The following is an 18,235-nucleotide window of genomic DNA, read 5'->3' as shown; positions in this document are numbered from 1 at the left end:
AGTATCCTGTAGTGACTGGTAGAATATCTGTGAACTGTAATTAAGATTGTTTTTATATGCTACAATAGTAGTAATGACATTCCTTTACACTTCAGTAACAAGAAAGCCTTAAAGGGTAGATATGGCAAGGGAGATGAATTTTCGTAAACATCACTGGTTCTTGCTTTCTTTTTCAGCTCTGTATTGTGGAACACTTCTGTTCCCAACCCCTTAGTGTACTGTGTTGTCGACTGGTAGAAGCTAAGAAGAGAGTAAATTCTTTATCACATAGTCAGTGTGAAAATGTTCGAAGACTGCCCTCTTTTAGAAGGTAAAAGGGGAAGTAAGTTCTTTTGACCAGTCTTGTACTCAGTCAGCTTTAAAAAATGGTAAAGGAATCTGTAAATTTAACACCGTGGAAAACGTAGACCACTTGTGCATATGTTTCTGTAGCAAAGGTAAATCCATCAAAAGGAGGACAGTTCTAAGTAATTTCAGGAACCCTTAATCTCTTGGTCAAGAGAATGTACTTCTGTGGTGTGTAATTTGCTACATCACTTGAACTCCCCCCCATCCCATCCTTAGTACAGAAACAGACTATTTTGACAAATTGCCACAAATCACTTCTCAGCTTGTTAAGCTGACTTGGAGCATATCTCTTAGGTTTTTTTGTGGCCTTACAACTTGCTGGATTTGACTATTCCTTTCTGAATCCTTCTGAGTAAATACTTACAGCAGCATAAACCTTTCAAACTTGTTAATCCTATAATTTTTAAGGGTATTTTACAATATAATTTGTGGGGGGGGGGTTGTTTGTTTTTTTTCTTGTGATCAGGTATGTGGAAAGCCAGGTATCAGAGAAACAGATTGCACTGCTGACAGCAGATAACTTCTTAAAGGTAGGTGAAACTTAAAACGCCATCTTTGGAGAGCAAAAATAACTTGCAAAATATTAGTTTCATGTGGAAAATGATAAAATACAAGACAAAGATGTGTAGTTCTGTATAACATCTTTCATAAAGTAGGTACTCTACATCCAGGAGTGGAGAAATGGGATCTACAGGTCAAAACTCCTAGTTCACTAAGCTTGCTGGGTGTACCTTTATAACAAGCTGCACAGTTTTTCTAGCATCAACTTTTAGCTGTGTGTACAGATATAACTGTTTAAAAAGAAGGCTTATTTATGGCCTGGTCTTTTAAAGCTTACTCAACCTGACTTTCCAAGAAAGTTACTGAAGTGTTTGTAGAATGCGTAAGTACTCTTAGAGGTTAACTCATAAGCCCTTAATTCTCCATACCCTCTGTTCAGTTTCCAGTTGGAATCAGTAGGACAGCCTGGGTGCATGTTCACACTAGACATTGTGCAGGATTAATACTTTAATTTATTATGTTAGATGTTTATCTGAAGGTTTATAAAGTGATTAAAGTCAGGCTACTTGTATTGTGAGCACTTTAGGAATTCATAATGCGGTGAATGAAAGATCAGTTGGTTATTTTCACGAACTGAACGTTCCCAGCAGAAGCATCCCTCAGGATAAAGGTTTTCTCCTAACTCCTCATCTCAGATATAGCTGACCTGTCATGACAAATTGTATTACCAGAGATGAAACAATTAAAAGGTATCCTAGCAGAGCTTCCTGGTCTGTAAGGTCTTCTCCAAGTATGAAGAACAATGTTAATGGTTGGAAGAGAAGTTGGTAGYGCACAAGTTTGCAAATGCAATGCAGTTGTATTAGTCATTTAAAGATGATTTATATGTGGTTTTATGATCCAAGGTCTTTAATGGCAATAATAGCTTAAGCTATTGCTCTTCCCTTGCTGTTTAATCACACCTCAGCAGATGTGCTGGCACAGCTGCTTGTGTGGCTGTGCTGCGAATGGGATCAGGGAAACAACCCAACTTAATGTAACCTGACCGAAAAAGAAAAGACGTGGGAATTCTTGCTGGGTTGTTTCTGTAGAATGAGTTCTCTGACCTAGTTTGCTCCACGGGTGCATAAATGCTAGTGTTGGGACAGTAGGAAGAGGGAAGGGATAGGAATGAGAAGCTGGAGCTCTGCAAGGAAGGGTCATCCTCCTTTTTTTTCCTGTAGTGATGACATACTACATGGGTGTCAAACTTAGCAGGTCATTGGATAAATTGATATAGACTGGATATATAAAGAATAATACTGCAAATATTATAATGGCTATTTAAATCAGTGATACTGCCATTAATTGGATAGTTTGTTTTGTGTTATCATATATTGGGAAAAAATTGAAATAATAAGTAGAGGCAATATATGAAGATGCAAAAAAAAATGTATGGATTTGGTAAGAATTGTATCAAAGGAGTGAGTGAGAAGGCTGTGCCTGCTCAGGTGAGGAAAAAATGAGTTTCAGGAAGGTGACAGAATTACACAAAGTACAAGTAGTCTGAAGAAAATAAATCCTCTGTTATCACAACATGAGAGCAGAGACATTGAATTAAATTGAAAAGATATTTAAAATGAATAGAAAGATACTGTTTTTACACAGTTCTCTTATCTAAGCTCTGAAAAATGTGCCATGTATTGTAACCTCTAAAAATTATTTTCAAATGGATCAAGAAAGTAAATGCAGGTTGTATTCGATTTTTTGAGAGAATGTTTTCTAGGAGCATTAAAAGACAAATTTTAGTTCTAAGACTCTTGTGTATGTACACAGGATATTTGTTTTTGATTTCATCATCCATCTAATGCAGCTAGTACCACTCATTAGTGAATGTTGATATTGGGCTAAACAGATCATTGACCTGTTATGGCAGTTGCAGTGTCGTCTCTACAGGCTTTTGTAAGTTCTGGACTATTTTGTTATTTATAGTTCTGTTGATAAAGATGACATAACCAGAGAGACAGATAACTTTTATAATACTGAGAGATACCTCTCTTAGCAGCTATGAATATAGTTATCAACTAAAATTAAAAGTTTTCCACTCCACCCCCTCCTGGCATAGCATTAATGAAGGAATGAAGGATTTTTTTTTATTATTTTTTTTTTGTGGTGGTGGTTTTACCTAAGCAGTCCTGTTAATATTTCTGGTTATTTTAAAACAAACAAACAAAAACCCCCAAGGTTTCATGAGTTTTCTAATAGACCTACCTGAACACAGTTGCTTAAGCAAGCAATAGGTGGTTGCTTGATGAGAATGTTACATACAGTATGTACTGAAGTGTCAAATGTAATCTCTTAATGAGAAATAAACCAAATATTTTCTAATGGGAGGTTTGTCCCTTTTAGATATTTTTGTCTGCCTGTTCATATACAGATCAGAAGTTTATTGACAATTGTGAAGATGTCTGAAGGAATATGATAAAATACAGAAAGTCTTGAAATATTCCTGATTTCCAGGTTCTCAGTCAAGGCAAATTGTTTGACTTACTTAACAGGAAGACTGTAGTTTACACATAGTCTTTGAAGGAATGAAGCCTCTGTGTTCAGGATTGACCGGTGCTGGCTTTTTTTGTTTTTTGTTTGTTTTCTTTCTTTATTTCCTGGAATCTGGCAGTGCAGTGCTTCCAGGGATGAGAGTTCACTCTTACTTCAGTGATTGTAGTGGCCTTAGTATGAATCAGGAGCTGGGGGACCTTGACAAGTGCCAGGGGAGGGTGCTGTAGAATAATGAAAGTAGGGGGACCTCATTAGAGACTCCTGCAAAGACAGGGAGTCTCAAAAGTTTTTAAAATGGCTCCCCCAATAATGCCATTACACTGTCCTGGAATAAAAGGGCTTCCTAAAATTCTTTTAACCTACAATTATTTGAGTTTTTCTTTCTCCTCTGGGAAGAGCTATAGATAACTAAGCATAAGTAGTTTTTGCACTCCATTTTCTCTAGTTTAGGAAATGTAAGTCTTGGGTATAACTAGATCCAATGCTTTCTTTAAAGCAATATCCTATTTTATTTGCTTTGCCTTTATTGTATGTTTGTTTGGCCATGGAATCAAGAGATTGTTGCAGACCTTGTGACAGTAGGTCTTGTACAGAGGCCAAAACAAAAGGGGGAAAACACTATCTCCAAAAGGTGATGGTCTGTGGATATGAGAAGTCAGTTGGATACCATCAGCTAAGATCATAAAAGGAGATAGTATGTAAGCATTAGGATATAGAGTGATCTCGGAGTATTTGCCTCTTCTCCCAAGGCTTTTGCAAAGGAGAGGTTTCTGTAGATTAAGGGCACTGATGCTGTAGCTCTGTAGGCATTTGTGAAGAGTCCTTCCCAGTCACCTAAGGCAGAGTTACCCGTTATGCACTGCACTCCCCAGCACTATGTTGCAGCCCTGTCTTTACCACCACTGAATGACCCATCATGCCAGGTGTGTATCCACCTGACACATAACACTCACTCTTGCATGCTGGCAAGAGTGTATAGGAGAGACCTGTTCAAACCATAGACCACAGTGCTTTGGAGATTTGAATTGCAGCCCGGGATGTCCCTTCATGTCTGAAGTGCATCCAAACGGGAAAGGAAGTAAGGAGATTTCTGTTCATTGAAACTGATGCGCTTCTGATCACACTTACTTCCAACATATTTGGATACTTTGATTTAAATCCTTGTGTTCTTAAAATCATTACCTGTTTTATCACAACAACAGATTAGATTCTTAGAGCCTGCCTTTCCATCCTTTTTGTGTTGCCTTTATAAAATTTTCAGAAATTGTTCTCCAAGAGATTGCTCACTATGGAATTGAGTAGGTGAACTGTGATATTGGGGCTTTACACTCCTTAATTTCAGCATATCCGGTTTATTTTGTATTTACTGTTTCTTATCCTTTGGCCATGAGATAGGATATGCATCTCTAAAATAAATATCTCCGAGTGAGAGATTGGTCCAGGATTTGACTTGCTATAAGAGTATTCTCTGAGAGATATCCTGCAAAATAAGTCTTGATTTTGGTAGTTGGGTGTATATGATAAGCAGCAGTAGGTTAAAAAGGGGATGGAAAAATTATTATGGAACTCCTTTTGAGTCATTATATTGTTCAGTCTTCTTGGAAGAGTATAGCTTTTTCTCTTCCTGATTTCTCCTCCACACACTTTCAAGATATGAAGTTAAACATTCACAAAAAGATAAAAATATTGAGGTCGTACTTATATATGTAAGATTGCAATAAGTCTGAATTCAGTGATCTGAATGTTATTTCTTTATGTTTAAACTTCAAAGGCGATGTAATGGGCTGCTACTTTGAAAGCTGAATACTCATCATTATGTCAGTAAACATAATCCCTTATTTCAGAAGCCCACCACCACCCTGGAAGTTTGGGAAGGAAACATCCTGAATTTTACTACTTGTGCTTATGTGCATATGGTATTTCTGACAAGTTTTACCTTCAGGCACCTGTTCTAATCTCTACAATAGGGGCAGGATTGTTATTGCATTGCCGGACTGGCAGTGTATTCTACTTGAGGGAAAGATGCTACTTCTGCATTAATGAGCTGCTGTTTGTTCTGTACGTCTCACTCATCTACAGCATCAATCCTAATTTTGGAAATACTTTCAAAGATGTTATGGTATTACTTGTAAATTTACCATTCAGGACAAGGTAGACTTACTCTTTAGGCTCAGCCCCTAAAATTGCAATATCTTTTGTTAGCTGCTTTATATCTTCTATATTATCTTTTTTTTGGTAACTGTGGGAGGACTTCCACCTATGTATAATCATCAGCTTTAAATGTATTTTCTCTTGGCAGTTTTACATCCTAATTAATTACGGCTTAGTTTGAAAGGTTTCATGGCAGATTTCATTTTCATTATGTAAATATGTTGATTTGCATTTTTAGGAAGAATATTATGTGTTCTTTTAATAATATTTTCAACCTCTTCTAAAACAGAATTAAGGAGAGAAACAATATGCCCTTCAACCTTATTTGGCAAATTACATAGTCCTACTGCATTTCAATTTATATTTTTATATATATTTATGTATGTATATATTTATAAACTACATCAGTCTTGATCTGGGAAACAAGATAAGTTACAGATAAGATACAGTTGCTTTAATGCACTGGCTTTGGGAGAATGAGTTTGCTTTGGCAGCATTAAACAGAACTTGTTTTCTTCTTTCAGCTTTTTCATAGTGTGGATAACCTTTCCCCCCCACCCCCCCAATGATCCTGCTTAAAATTAAAATATGAACATATGAGTGTCTATCCTAGGATCTTGGAAATCATTTAAATAAGCTATATCAGTGACCCTTAAATTTTAATGAATAAAAAGACTATGAGGAGAAATAGCTTTAATATTTTAAATCATCTCAAACTTTAACATATCAGAAAGCTCTCTACGGAATTAAGTATCTCTATTACTTTCAGTCTGTGCAGTCTGAGTAACAATTTAAGTGATATCTACATTTTTTCCACATGTCAGTACTTCTTTTTATAGCTTGCAGACAAGGTTGTGCTTTTTATCTTTGATGCCCTTAGTTTCAGTTTAACTTTAGAGGACTCGAGTGGCTTGTGTTTTGTTTTTCTCTCTCCATTTGGACCAATTTGCTCAGAGCTGACAAAATGGCAGTTAAAAATGTAGAAAATCCTGTTTTCATCTCTCAATCTTTGATTAAAGTCAGGTGAGAGATGATCTGATTCAGAAACTTAAATGCACTGAGCCCAAAATACTTTAATACATTAAAATACCTAAAGATACTAATAATTTCTAATGGGATTTTTCCTGAAGTGTGTTACATATGCTTCCTTTGAAATCTGTGGGAGGCCCATGATAATGAGATGCAATCATGTAAATTCAGTAGCAACGGTTAATAATTTTTTCTAATATATGATTTTTTTATTTTTTTTTTGCTTAAGTTCTCAAATGTGAGCAAATACAAGTCAAATTAAGGGTGCATAAAAGCGGCAACTAATTTTTTTGTATGAACTGGTCTTTTTATGTACGCTTTTAACTAATAAAAACAGCAGTTGTTCACARTATAAGAAGTATTTTTTAAATGCATTTGTAATATAAAAATGCAAATAAAAGATTTRAATAAATGTAGCTATAGAATTCCTCAATACATATCAGAGGTGTGGTCTGTCATCTTATTTTTAGAAATACCAAAGGCAAAGGCTAAATACAGTTGAAAATAATAATACTAATGAATGACAATTTTCCAGTAAGATAGAGGAAGAAAGTAAAGTTAAAAAATATGTAATATGTTTACAGTGAACTGTTGAAATAAAGCTTTTCTGCATAGTAGTCTTAAATTCACACTAGTAATTTAAATCACAGCACACCAGATAGAACTTCAGAGTCATTTTAGGTACTGTGTGATAATTTTAAGTAAATGAATGTCAGAATGACTTAAAACAATTCTGTTACCATAGGAAGTAATACAGAAGTTACTGGAGGACTTGCATGTTTACCATGAAAATTATGTTCCAGTTCTGAGGTGCCTTCATGTTTTCACATCTTCTCTTCCAAAGTATCCTTTGGGCAAACAGGTGAAGTATTGTTACTCCATTTGAGTGAAGCATGGATTTTTGTTTCAGAGTATGACATCTCAGTACTCTTTTTCTACTGTTCTGCTGCTTGTTCCCTACCTCCCAAATAGAGGCAGATGTATTCTTATTATGGGCAGGGGAACAGCATGAGTTTCTTCAGTGGCATGGATCGTACCTTGTTCTCATTCAGTCGCAGAGAATTTGTAGGAGGCAGCAGATGCACAGATCAGCAAGAGTTTCTGCAGGTTGACTTTCCCATATCTGGAATTTTCTGAATGCATTGCAGACTACCTATACCCTTACTACCACCTATCAGCTTGTTAGTCAAATTCAGATGATGAGACTGAGATTCAGCAACCTTCTATACAGAATAAAATGATAGTAAGGGAACAGTGATAATTGCTCTTGATAGCCAGATTGCTCTTAGGTCATTAAATCCACCTTCTCATACTAAGCAATTTCTTCTTCCATTAACAGAACAGTATATTCTATGCCTGTTCACTTGTCTGTTAATTTTCAATGTATTACACACTGTTATTAGAGTTTGTCCCTAACTGTAAAATCAGTGTGAACTGTGCAGTATTTGAGAATAAAAAGGTGTCTGAATTGGGGCTTTTGATTTGAGTTATTTTCTGGCCTTTGAATTTATCTTCATCTGAGTGTCCATTATTTGAAACCTGGTGCAGAGCAACACAACCAATCCAGCTACATTGAGAATTCAGTTCAGCAAGATACTAAATGTTCTCAATTTCTATTGCAGTCATTCTGCATCTCTAGGAAACAAGCTCCAAAGGAATTGCTTATTACTTTGAAAAGCTTTTTGTTAAGAGTTGCCCATTGCTTTGTTTGTAAAAACATGTTGTCCTTTCTTTACCTGCTGGGTAACAGATCAGGGAGCTGCACTGTGCATGTTTGGAAAACAGAGTGTGGGAGACAGAGGAATATGAGTCATCTCTTCAGCTAGCAAGGTGAATCTTTTTTTTTTTTTTTTTCTTCACTTTTCCATTTTATTTTAATACTACTGTAGGCAGGTAGAATATCAGTCATCTGTTGTTCTAGAACTTTAAAGTGAAAACACTGTCTGTTTGGAAGCTTTGCAGCTAATTGTAGGATTGTTTGCAAGTATAATTGACTGCTGTTTTTATTTGTATTTCAACTCTTTTCAGTGGAACCCAACCAGATTCTAATATCTCTTATGCCCTGAGTAATTCTGTTGAAACCATTGAGGTTGTTTTGCCTGAGTGAGAACATCAGTTGGACTTTGGCAAACTGCTTTAAAAAACAATTCTTAAATATCTTTTAAAATGTGATTATGTTAGCACAAAAATATATAAAATGAAAGAAGATCTGTGTTTTTATAAAACCCTTTTTATTAACAGTTTATCAATCAAATTATTAGTTCTTGTTGGCCTAAATTTTGCCCTGTTTTGAAAATTATAATCTGTTCCAAATGAATAGCTGAGGTCTTATTTATTTTACTGTCCTTTTTGTTTTATTTTTTTCTCTACAAACTTGCCTACCGGTACGTACCACGGTGGGTTAATTGCTGCTGCTATTGTGAGCTTAGGACTTTAGGAGAACCTACACTTGTGTTGTCTGTCAGTGTTAAAATATAAAAGTCATCTCAGACAATTTTCTTAACGGAAAACCCTTCAATTGTAATGTTACAGCTACAAACTTTAACACATGCTTTATCATGACAGATGACTACTTCATGCATCCATTCAAATAATACATTGGTTCTGGCATACAAAGAGCTGATACAACAGCATTACAGTAACTGCCTCTTCAGTCTCTGAGTATGTGAGGTTTAATGTCTCTGACAGTAAAATTGAATGGAAAAAACATGTCCATGGAAGGAGGAGGATGACCTTCTGGGCTCTCATACATAAGGAAACATATTCCCCAAACTGTACCTTTGTCATACGGAGTTGTTCTCCTGTACTGCCACGTCACCTTTTTTTTTTTTCTTTTCTTCTTTTTTTTTTTTTAACATTCATCCCTGTAAAAGGGTTACTTTCTTGAGTTGTCATTTCTGCATCATTTCTTCTGAGTTCTTTTTTACTCTCCTGAATCTTGACATCACTCAATCACCCATCAGCCCTTGCCCACAAATGTGTCATTGTGCTTTCCTGCGCTGTCTGTTCTACCATCTCTAATAACTCTCAGGCACTTTTTCCTCTCCTTTTGCTTCTCCTATGTTCGTTTAACTTTCTTCCGCTCTGAACCCTTATACTTCTCCTATCTCAAGGTTAATGCTACCATTAACTTCTGTCTTGACTCCCCCTTTATTCTTCTTGTCTGTTCATCTCCTTGCTTTTTTTCTTGTACTGACTTGCACTGCAGGGAACTTCTGGTAAAAAGCCAGTGACCAGAGTGATTTCTTTAATAGATAACTCTTCCCCCCCCTCCTTCCCAGTGACCCCATCACCAATTGATACTCGTTATGCTCATCCTTCCCCTTCCCCCCCCCCTTTTTTTTTTTAACTGGAGTCCCTCTTTTTCCTTGTATTTAAGAAGTAAAAAAAGAAAAAAGAAAAGCTCCTGATCAGCTTATTTCTCCTTTTTTATTTTTTTTAACTAATTCTTCTGCCTTTCATGAATTAGGTTTGAACATGATGTTTACAGTTGTTGACAAGAGTTCCTTTCTTTTAGTTTACCTCAGCTTTTCCTTGGACTGCCTTTTATCCCTTGTACTCTGCTAAAAGAGCTCTCTCCGAAGATGGTGTTTCAGCTGATCTAACTTGGGCTTCCTAAAAAAGTAGTTATTCTACTTTAAGCTAGCTGTGTAGGGTCTAAAAAGTATTATGGGGAGGGGGAGGGTGTATGAGCTTTAAAGGGCAGTTAATCTGATCGTAAGATAGATGTTTAGTTAATGACAGCAAGGAAAAAGATATTTCAGCAAGACTTAATGCTTGAAGAAATCTTGGAGGTTATTTTCTCTTTTTAAAGGGAGTTTTTCAAATTATTAAAACTTTTTTTTTTCCTGCTAAGCATTTCAAAAAATACTATATTTCATCTTCAGCCAACAATTGTGTTTTTTAGGATGTTGAATAAGTCTGACTTGGTAACCATGCTTCAAAAGTGTGTGGAGATTTTTGCATCATCTTCTGGAAAAGAATTTGATAAGGTAGTAGAGAAGTTGAAGGAGTTCTTGACCCAGTTTCAGAAACTGGAAGGTAAGTGTGTGTTATCATACAATCCATTATAAAACAGCTTTAAAATAATCTGCAATCTGACCAATGGATATCACTTTCCCTATCAAAAAAATCTAAGGGTTTTATTGACCCTTCGATATTTCAAGATTGTCTTTAAGTACATGCACAAAACCAGGAAATGCTTATATGCTTTACTGATACATGGTTCATGCTTTTTCTAGTACAGAAGACTAATGTAAGACAAGAAATTGGACAGATCAGCAAACGTTACCTACTAATTCTGTCATACGTTATTTTTGAGCATTTTACCAGATGCTGCAATCATTAAAAATATGTAACAAATAAAAACAGATCTTGAAATATTAATAGGAACAGACTTTCTTATGATATTGAATCTKAATGTATATAAAGATTTTCACCTGTACCTTCAGTCAGATTCAGCTAAGAGTTAGGACCCCCTAGCTCTCAAGGATTCTGTGCAACAGCTGTGCTGTGGCAACTGACTGTTAGAAAGTAAAGCATACTTGTATAAATCCTGAAGCTGTTTAAGCTACGCTTAATATGTGCTAAGAGTGCACACACAACATCACTTGTCAGAGCTCTGCTGACATGCTGTGACTTGTTAAACCACTGTAGGGGATGAATTGGAAAGTTTTAAGAAAGCAGAAGAGCAACAGCCTTTATTACTTTCAGTGGCTGGTTTACAGAAACAGCCATATTTCTTTTGAAAGTGACTTCCCTTGGATTAAGTGCTGCCCCGCCTTTATATTTTGAAAACAAAGTAGCTATCACCTGGTCTGATTTATGTGTATTAAATGAAGTTCATTGTTGGCTGTGGTTGCTAGCCTATATTTAGACAAGTAGGCAATAAGCCACCAAATGCAGTCTGGTATTAAAAGTAGTCATGTAGCACTCTGGGATAATTGAGGCTTATTTAGAAGAATTCCTTACAACTTGAATCACTATATAACTTCAGTAACAGAAAGCAAGCGAGATAGCTGTTAGGTAGTATAAATCTATAGAACAAATGATATTGTTACTTATCTGTACTACGTATCTGTAAACAGATGTAGTAATATCACCACCGTGGTACAGGAACATGGTGATTGCTTTGAAAAGGCTATATATGTCAGCAAAGATACCAGTACTGAAGAATCTGAACTATGATGGAAAACCTTTTTAAAAAAGTTAGTGACATGCAGAACTACAAAACAAAAAAGGCAGTACTCAAATTAGGATTTTGAGGATGTTTGTTAAAGCAAAGAAGGCCAAGTGATTTCATGAATGATTTTAGTCTGTTTTCAGAGGGACTTGAGGGTGTAATGAAAAAGTAAGAAGGAAAAATTAAGATAAAATTTAAATGAATAGATTGCTGAGTGAAGTGACTTCTTCCTGTATGTTTCTGTTGTTGTGTTGACCTTTAGCGGAAGTTTTCAGAAGTCTGTGGAAAAAATGTTATGTACCAAAATCTCCTTCAGAACCCCTTAGAGTAAAGGGATAGCCCAAAATCTGCTTTTCAAACTTAAAACAAAAACCTTCCCAAGAATGCCTAATAAATTAAAGAAATCAAAACATGGAGCTTGGGGAAGCAAAATATGCTTAATATGCTTCTGTTGAGTGTGGTGTGAGCTGAAGGATTTGATTTAAAACATCTCAAGTTACATGTATCAGTGTAATATTGGAGAGAGGAAAGTTCTCTCGTTTGAAAACTTTAATATGATTATAAATGTTAGATGCATTTTTCAGTTTTAATCTGCTTAGCTAGTTATTAAATCTTCATCATTCATTCATATTGAGATCTTTAAAACCTTGTTTCAATTCAACATTGGAATTGCTCTGACAGCATCAGGTTCTTTTACTCTTTCACAACAGTGAATGTGTTGGCAAAAGGTCTTTATTAATAAAGACTTGTGCTGTCGTGTGTGTGTGCACGCATACTGTTGACAACATCAAATATTTGAAAATTGTGAATAGGAGCAAAAATGAGGTTGCCTTTGTATATTTAAAGATGTTGAGTCTTGTTTTAGTACTGTTTAAGAGCTTTTAGGGTGGACTTACTTCATATTGTGGACTAGAACATAATATTTTCCTATTTTTCAATAAAAGCTGAAGTTATCCTACAGTTAGGGTTTTTTTCCTCTAGATTTGGGAATTACTAAAATGAATCAAGACTGCAAGGTCGTAATAAAATCAGGATTGTGCTACATTGAAGCTAGGCAACAGTTTTCAGTCCTAYGCTATTCACTGATATATTTTGAAATACCAATGATAGAATAGAAAGGGATAATTTTGTTGCCATTTTCTGCTAGATCTTTGCTGTTCACACTGAAATTGAATTGCATGGATGATTTTCAGTGGTGATGACACCTGTACACAGAGCACTAGACTGAAAATGTCTGCTCATTCTGTATAGGTCAACAAACAGCTTTCATATATTGTGATTGTTTCTGCTGATCAGAGCTTTACCTGTGCTCTGTAGATGGAATCTCCATCTTATTATCTTCATAAGTAAGGCAAGAAGTCTAGTTACTTTTTGTTCTGATTTTGATTAGGAAACGGTCTTTATCACTCAGCTTAGCACTGATTGTGCTTTGGGGGGTTTTGTTTATTTCTTTATACTTAGTGATTTTTAAGTATTGGTGTCGTAATTGACCAACAAACTATATGGCTATGAAAATAAAAATTTTGGTATAAATTAAGCTGAGAATAAAACTGGGCAATTAAATAGTGTAGCAGACTTTTGGTCTGTTCTTGTTCTTTTTTTTTTTTTTTTTTTAATGAAATAAATTGTACATGTGACTTCTTGAATACTCACAAAGCATCAATATCATCTGGTACTAATCTGCAAATATACAAATGTTGAGAATATGACCCAGGATGACATAAGTGGAATTCAAGTGATGTGCAGGGCTAGTGCTGGATCTTTGCTCATGTGTGAATTGCTTCAGTTATTTAATTACTGGTTTGTTTGTTGTTTGTTTATTTTAAAGCTACTCTTGGTTTGTGCGGGGGGGGTTGTTTGTTTATTTTTAGCAATCATTTATCTGCTTAATAGCAGCCTGTGCTTGGATATTCATCCTGTGTGAACAAGTAACTGAACAGTTCTCAGTTTCCTTGGGTTAATGGGTTTATATAGGTACTCGGGAAAAGTTTATTCCACATAGCAAACATGAGTTTTATTCTAGTAGCAGGAGCTTGCCAAGAACGAGGTGAATCCGTATCGTCACAAAAGGAGCTCCAGAAGAAGACAGACCTTTATCACCTTCAGAAGGTCAGGCTTGTGTAGGCTTTACAGCTGTCCATGGTTAGGTCTTCCCTGCTTGCTGGAGTTCTGAATAAAGGATGTGTATAAGTAACTCATCCTAAAAATGAATGAATAAATACCACGTATGCATGTCAGGCCCACCTGACACACAGAAAATGATAGAAAATAACTGAAATAAACTAGGATTTCAAAATGCAGATTAGGAGCTTTCTTCTTATGTAACTTGCAAATTACACATCCTGCCTAATTCTTATTTCTCCAAGCCTGAGGCTCAAAGAATTTCCCTAACTCCTACCAGTTTGAGGACTGAAAACACTGGCCTAAATAGAAATAACTGCAAAATCACAGCTTCCAACATCATCAGGGAAGGCATGCCAGGAAAAAATAATTATTCATATTAAACATATAGCTTGTGTTCTCCAAAGAATAACTACCTCCCATGTAGCTTTATGCACCACTTTTTTTTAAAGACCTTGTTGGAGTTGAAGGAATCAAGGCGATCTAAGAAACTGACAAAGTTTGAAATGCTTCGTTTTGAAGTTGTTGACTTTATAGACAATCTTGTAAGGTGAGCGTTCCTGTTTTATATTTCTCCGTTAGTCTGATACTACACCATAAGCTGCTAACAAGTTAATATGGGGAAGAAATCTTGTCAAAGTTGTCAGTCCTTAGAGTATGAAGCATACTTTTCTCCTTCCTATTCCTTCTTGGATGAGATCTCTAAAAATAATAATCTCTCTTCCATAGATTAATACAAGCAATTGGCACATAAATTGACCTATTTATTTTGGTTACGGAATAAAGTTGAGGGAGGATTGAGTGTGTGTGGTGAAATAAAGTCAGAGTTTTTACCCTAATCTTTGCTGATCTATTTTGCTTATGAAACTGTATAGATGTCAAGTGCGATATCCATTTTGGGAACTGTTTGAGCAAGCAAGGCATAGCAGATAGGGTTTTGGAAGCAGCTCTGCCAAAGAAAATTTGAAGACTTGGCAGGGGGTGGGGGGGGGGGAAGGGATGAAGACACTTCTTAAATATATGGCCTTGGGGTGATCTTGAAAGTGTGGAACAGAATGGGAGGGTAGGGGCAGAAAAGCTGACAGAACCATGATTGTGCCAAGAAGGAAGCTTCAAATATGAAGACAAAGATGAGCAGAGACTCATTAGGAGACTTCAAGAAGAATAAATAAGATCTGTTGAGTAGAGGAAATTGACTGGTGTTAGTGTTTCAGCTTGCTGCCCCTATTTTCAAATTTGTCACTGGCCCAACTAGAGCTCTAAGTTAAATCCGTAAGAGGTAGAGTTGATGATCACTAACTTCCCTGCTTAGAAGCTGATTTCAGCGCTGTTTATCTGTTTTCTAGAGATTTGTCTGCACTGGTTGAGAAACATAACATTCTTGCAGTCTTCTCGCTGCAGTACAGTACTGTTATTTTCCTTAAGGTAATGCTTGTGTCTTGTATCCCCTTCCTCTCCCCCCATCCCCCATGTTGCTTTTTCAGAAATTACCTTGTTCCTGCAGACCACAAGACTCTGCATGAGATAATGTATTTCAACACAGCCAGTGCTCTCCGTGAGCACTTGAATGCTGCCCCAAGGATTGCACTTCACACAGCTTTGAATAACCCATACTGCTACTTGAAGGTAAGAAACAAGTGAATTGTTTGTGGTGCTGGAGCAGTTCCTTAAGGCTGCACATGAGGATGATATGCCTGTCTTCGTTTTGCTGTTTCATGAAGCTTGGCACACATTCAACTGTTTTGCAGGGAACCAGCAAGTTGCTGTTGATAAGCAACTGGGGACTTTGTGAAGAGCTAGTCTGGCTGCAAGGAAGAAGCTGATTATGGAAAGAGTTTTGGATGGGAAAGCTGTTTTCCAGAGCTTGTTCTAGTTGTGATCTCCTCCCCCCCCCCCCGCCCCTTTCTGTAGACATAGCAGAAAAGCCTTTTTGTCTTCCATTATGAACGGGATGACTGTGTTGACAGGGTGGGGGGTGGGGGGAAAAAAGTGTCTATGGCTCTTTTCAGGGACTTTACCTTTACAGGACTGGTGTTTAGTCCTCACTGTGTGGACTTGTATGGTGGAGGCTCTGTTCAGGCAGAGTGGTGAAACTTGCAATAAATTAAAAACAAGCATATTTAAATGAAGGTGTGTTTTGTTGGGGGGGGGGCGCTAAACATTTATTTTAATATCTGTGTCTTGACATCCTGTCCTTTCTTAGTCCAAGAAAAGGACTGTCATTGATTCTGTTAGTTTGACCTGTACCTTATCTAGAAGCAGGGGGAGCAGACCTTTTTCTACTTCTTGCATATATCAAATTCTCAGGATGTCTGGAAAAAAAGAAAGGAATGGAGCAGGATTTAGAAGAAGTGAACATACATTTCTGTTTTGTCCTTGATAGTAGATGCTACTTGGAGTCATCCTTATGCCCTAATACTTCCCTTAATAGCGTGACCATACTTTTGAAGAAAATTTTGGTTATAGCTGTGTGTGAGTTTGAGTCAAAGCCAACATTTAATTATCAGGAACCATACTTGATAAAGATCAGTCTTTGCAATCTACATCCCAATTTGTATTGGGTTTGTTGGTATCATGCCTCCTCTCTTTATTTGAATGAGGGTTGTCAGTTTTGGTGTGTATAGGCATAATTTCTAAAAACCACTTGAAGTGAAGAGCTTATTTGTAAAAACAGTAGTTATTTAGCAGGCTACCGTTAAATTGACCTAATATGAAGCTCAGTAATTTATCTTTTATGAAACCTGTAAAGATATCGTTTAGGAGAACTAGCAAAATCTAGCTACTAACGTGTTTAGTGAGTATTCTCTTTAACAAGTTGACTTAAAGCCCTTTATCTCTGTCATCCTCCACTTTGTTCTTTGACTTCTTTTAACATGGTTCTGATGCTATTTGAGTAAATGCTGGAGGTTTTGGCATAGTTTCTAATAGCAGCAGTACTTTGCTAGCATTTTAATCCACATGAGTCAAAGAAATATTTTTCTGAACAGTATCCATGACTTCTGCATGGCTTGTGCTTTCCTGGGACGTGACCAGAACAAAGTTCTCTGGAGCTATTCCTACCAGAAGGCTGGGGTAGAAAAGGATCTGCTTCAGTGGAGTACCAGCAAATGATTAAACATGTGATTCACTTCTCAGGGGAAACTAGCCCAGTTATTTATTTAGCAGCCTGTGAACAAGGATGATACTGAAAAAAATGCCTACAAAAAAGGCAATTCTGTATTTGCTGATCCCTTGAAAAATCCAGGAAACTGTAACTTGGTATATTAGCTAGGCACTGCTTAGTATTGCCTTCAGCACAAAGAAATCTGAATCTTGGATCTTCCTGAGGTTTAGATGGTAGTGTGAGTGGTGTTCTTATCCTTGGGTAGAAAAGTTTCTTGAGCTCAAGAAATGAGCCCTACTGTCCATGAAGATGTTTTCACTGATACAAAACAAAAATCTTTGAGTTGCAATTAAGCTCTCATATCGGGGAAAGGAGATACCAGTGTTTGTTCCTCTAGGAAAGATAATAGTGTTGAATCCTGAGCAACATATGTCCTCTGCCTAGCCTTTTTTTTTTTTGGGGGGGGGGATGGAATGGGAGCAAGGGAGAGAGAAAGAAACCCATCATGGACAGATTTTAGGTTGTTCCCATTCTCTTCTCTTTCTGAAACAGCACCTCTGTGCTGTATAGGTGGTTTCACAACTGACTGTTCTAGAGCAACTTCCCACTCCCCGGCATAGCTATTTCCTGCTGGGGCAGCTCATGTGCTGCTGCCGCCGGAAGCTGAGGTTTCGCTACACGCAGCTGCAGCTCCTTCAGGGCAGGCTGTAAAGACTTGGCCTCGTTATCACTGGTGAGCCTGAATTCTTTCAGATGCTGGCAGAGACCCTGCAGTGCCAATCAGTAATATTTTTCTTGGATAATTCTCAGCATCCGCGTGTGGTCTAGCTATATATTAATTTCTATGGCCTAACCTGTTCCAGGAGAATGCAGTTGCACTTTAAGTTTTCTCCCTTAACTTTGATAACTGATCTGGCCTTGAAGGCAAGGCATGGTTAGGGTGAAGCATCTTGTTACATGTTGGGCAGCTCTGACAGCTTGCTGCCTCAGAAAAGGGGAAAGTCATGGTCCCTCTATCTTTCTTCCCTTAATGTCTTGCTGGACCCTCTGTTAAGCCAATTCAGCTTGTTAATTGACAAGTTAAGTTTTGTTTAAAAAAAAAAAAAAAAAAGCCTTATAGTGGGCAATCTTAGACAATCATTTGTCAGAGTGCCAGTGCCAGAGTTAGTGCAAGGGTGAGTGGTAGGAAGCCACAGAGTCAAGAGAATTAGCAGAGCAGAGAAGAGAAAGCAGGGCATGCACAGCTACCCCTTTGGGCAGTG

At 37.0% G+C, this 18,235-nt stretch overlaps 1 protein-coding gene across 8 annotated transcripts in view; it reads left to right on the top strand.

Moving 5' to 3' along the window:
- The window catches only part of ORC3 (origin recognition complex subunit 3), a 41,663-nt gene that overhangs the window by 19,620 nt on the left and 3,808 nt on the right, over window positions 1–18,235 (top strand). For 6 of the 8 annotated variants that reach the window (XM_026062663.1, XM_026062658.1, XM_026062659.1 and 3 more), the window contains 8 exons: window positions 177–310; window positions 815–878; window positions 7,313–7,429; window positions 8,318–8,397; window positions 10,475–10,608; window positions 13,773–13,858; window positions 14,323–14,420; window positions 15,355–15,496. In XM_026062663.1, coding sequence (XP_025918448.1) covers window positions 177–310; window positions 815–878; window positions 7,313–7,429; window positions 8,318–8,397; window positions 10,475–10,608; window positions 13,773–13,858; window positions 14,323–14,420; window positions 15,355–15,496 — 855 coding nt within the window. Of the gene's footprint in view, window positions 1–176; window positions 311–814; window positions 879–7,312; window positions 7,430–8,317; window positions 8,398–10,474; window positions 10,609–13,772; window positions 13,859–14,322; window positions 14,421–15,354; window positions 15,497–15,618; window positions 15,996–18,235 lie in introns of those variants that run through there. The other 2 variants (XM_026062660.1, XM_026062656.1) reach the window with 2 other exon arrangements.

This window comes from Apteryx rowi, unplaced genomic scaffold, assembly GCF_003343035.1.
Source record: "Apteryx rowi isolate R43461 unplaced genomic scaffold, aptRow1 scaffold_191, whole genome shotgun sequence".
Classification (NCBI taxonomy): Eukaryota; Metazoa; Chordata; class Aves; order Apterygiformes; family Apterygidae; genus Apteryx; species Apteryx rowi.
Note: the sequence above shows the minus strand (reverse complement) of the source record. Positions and strands in the feature narration are given on the sequence as shown.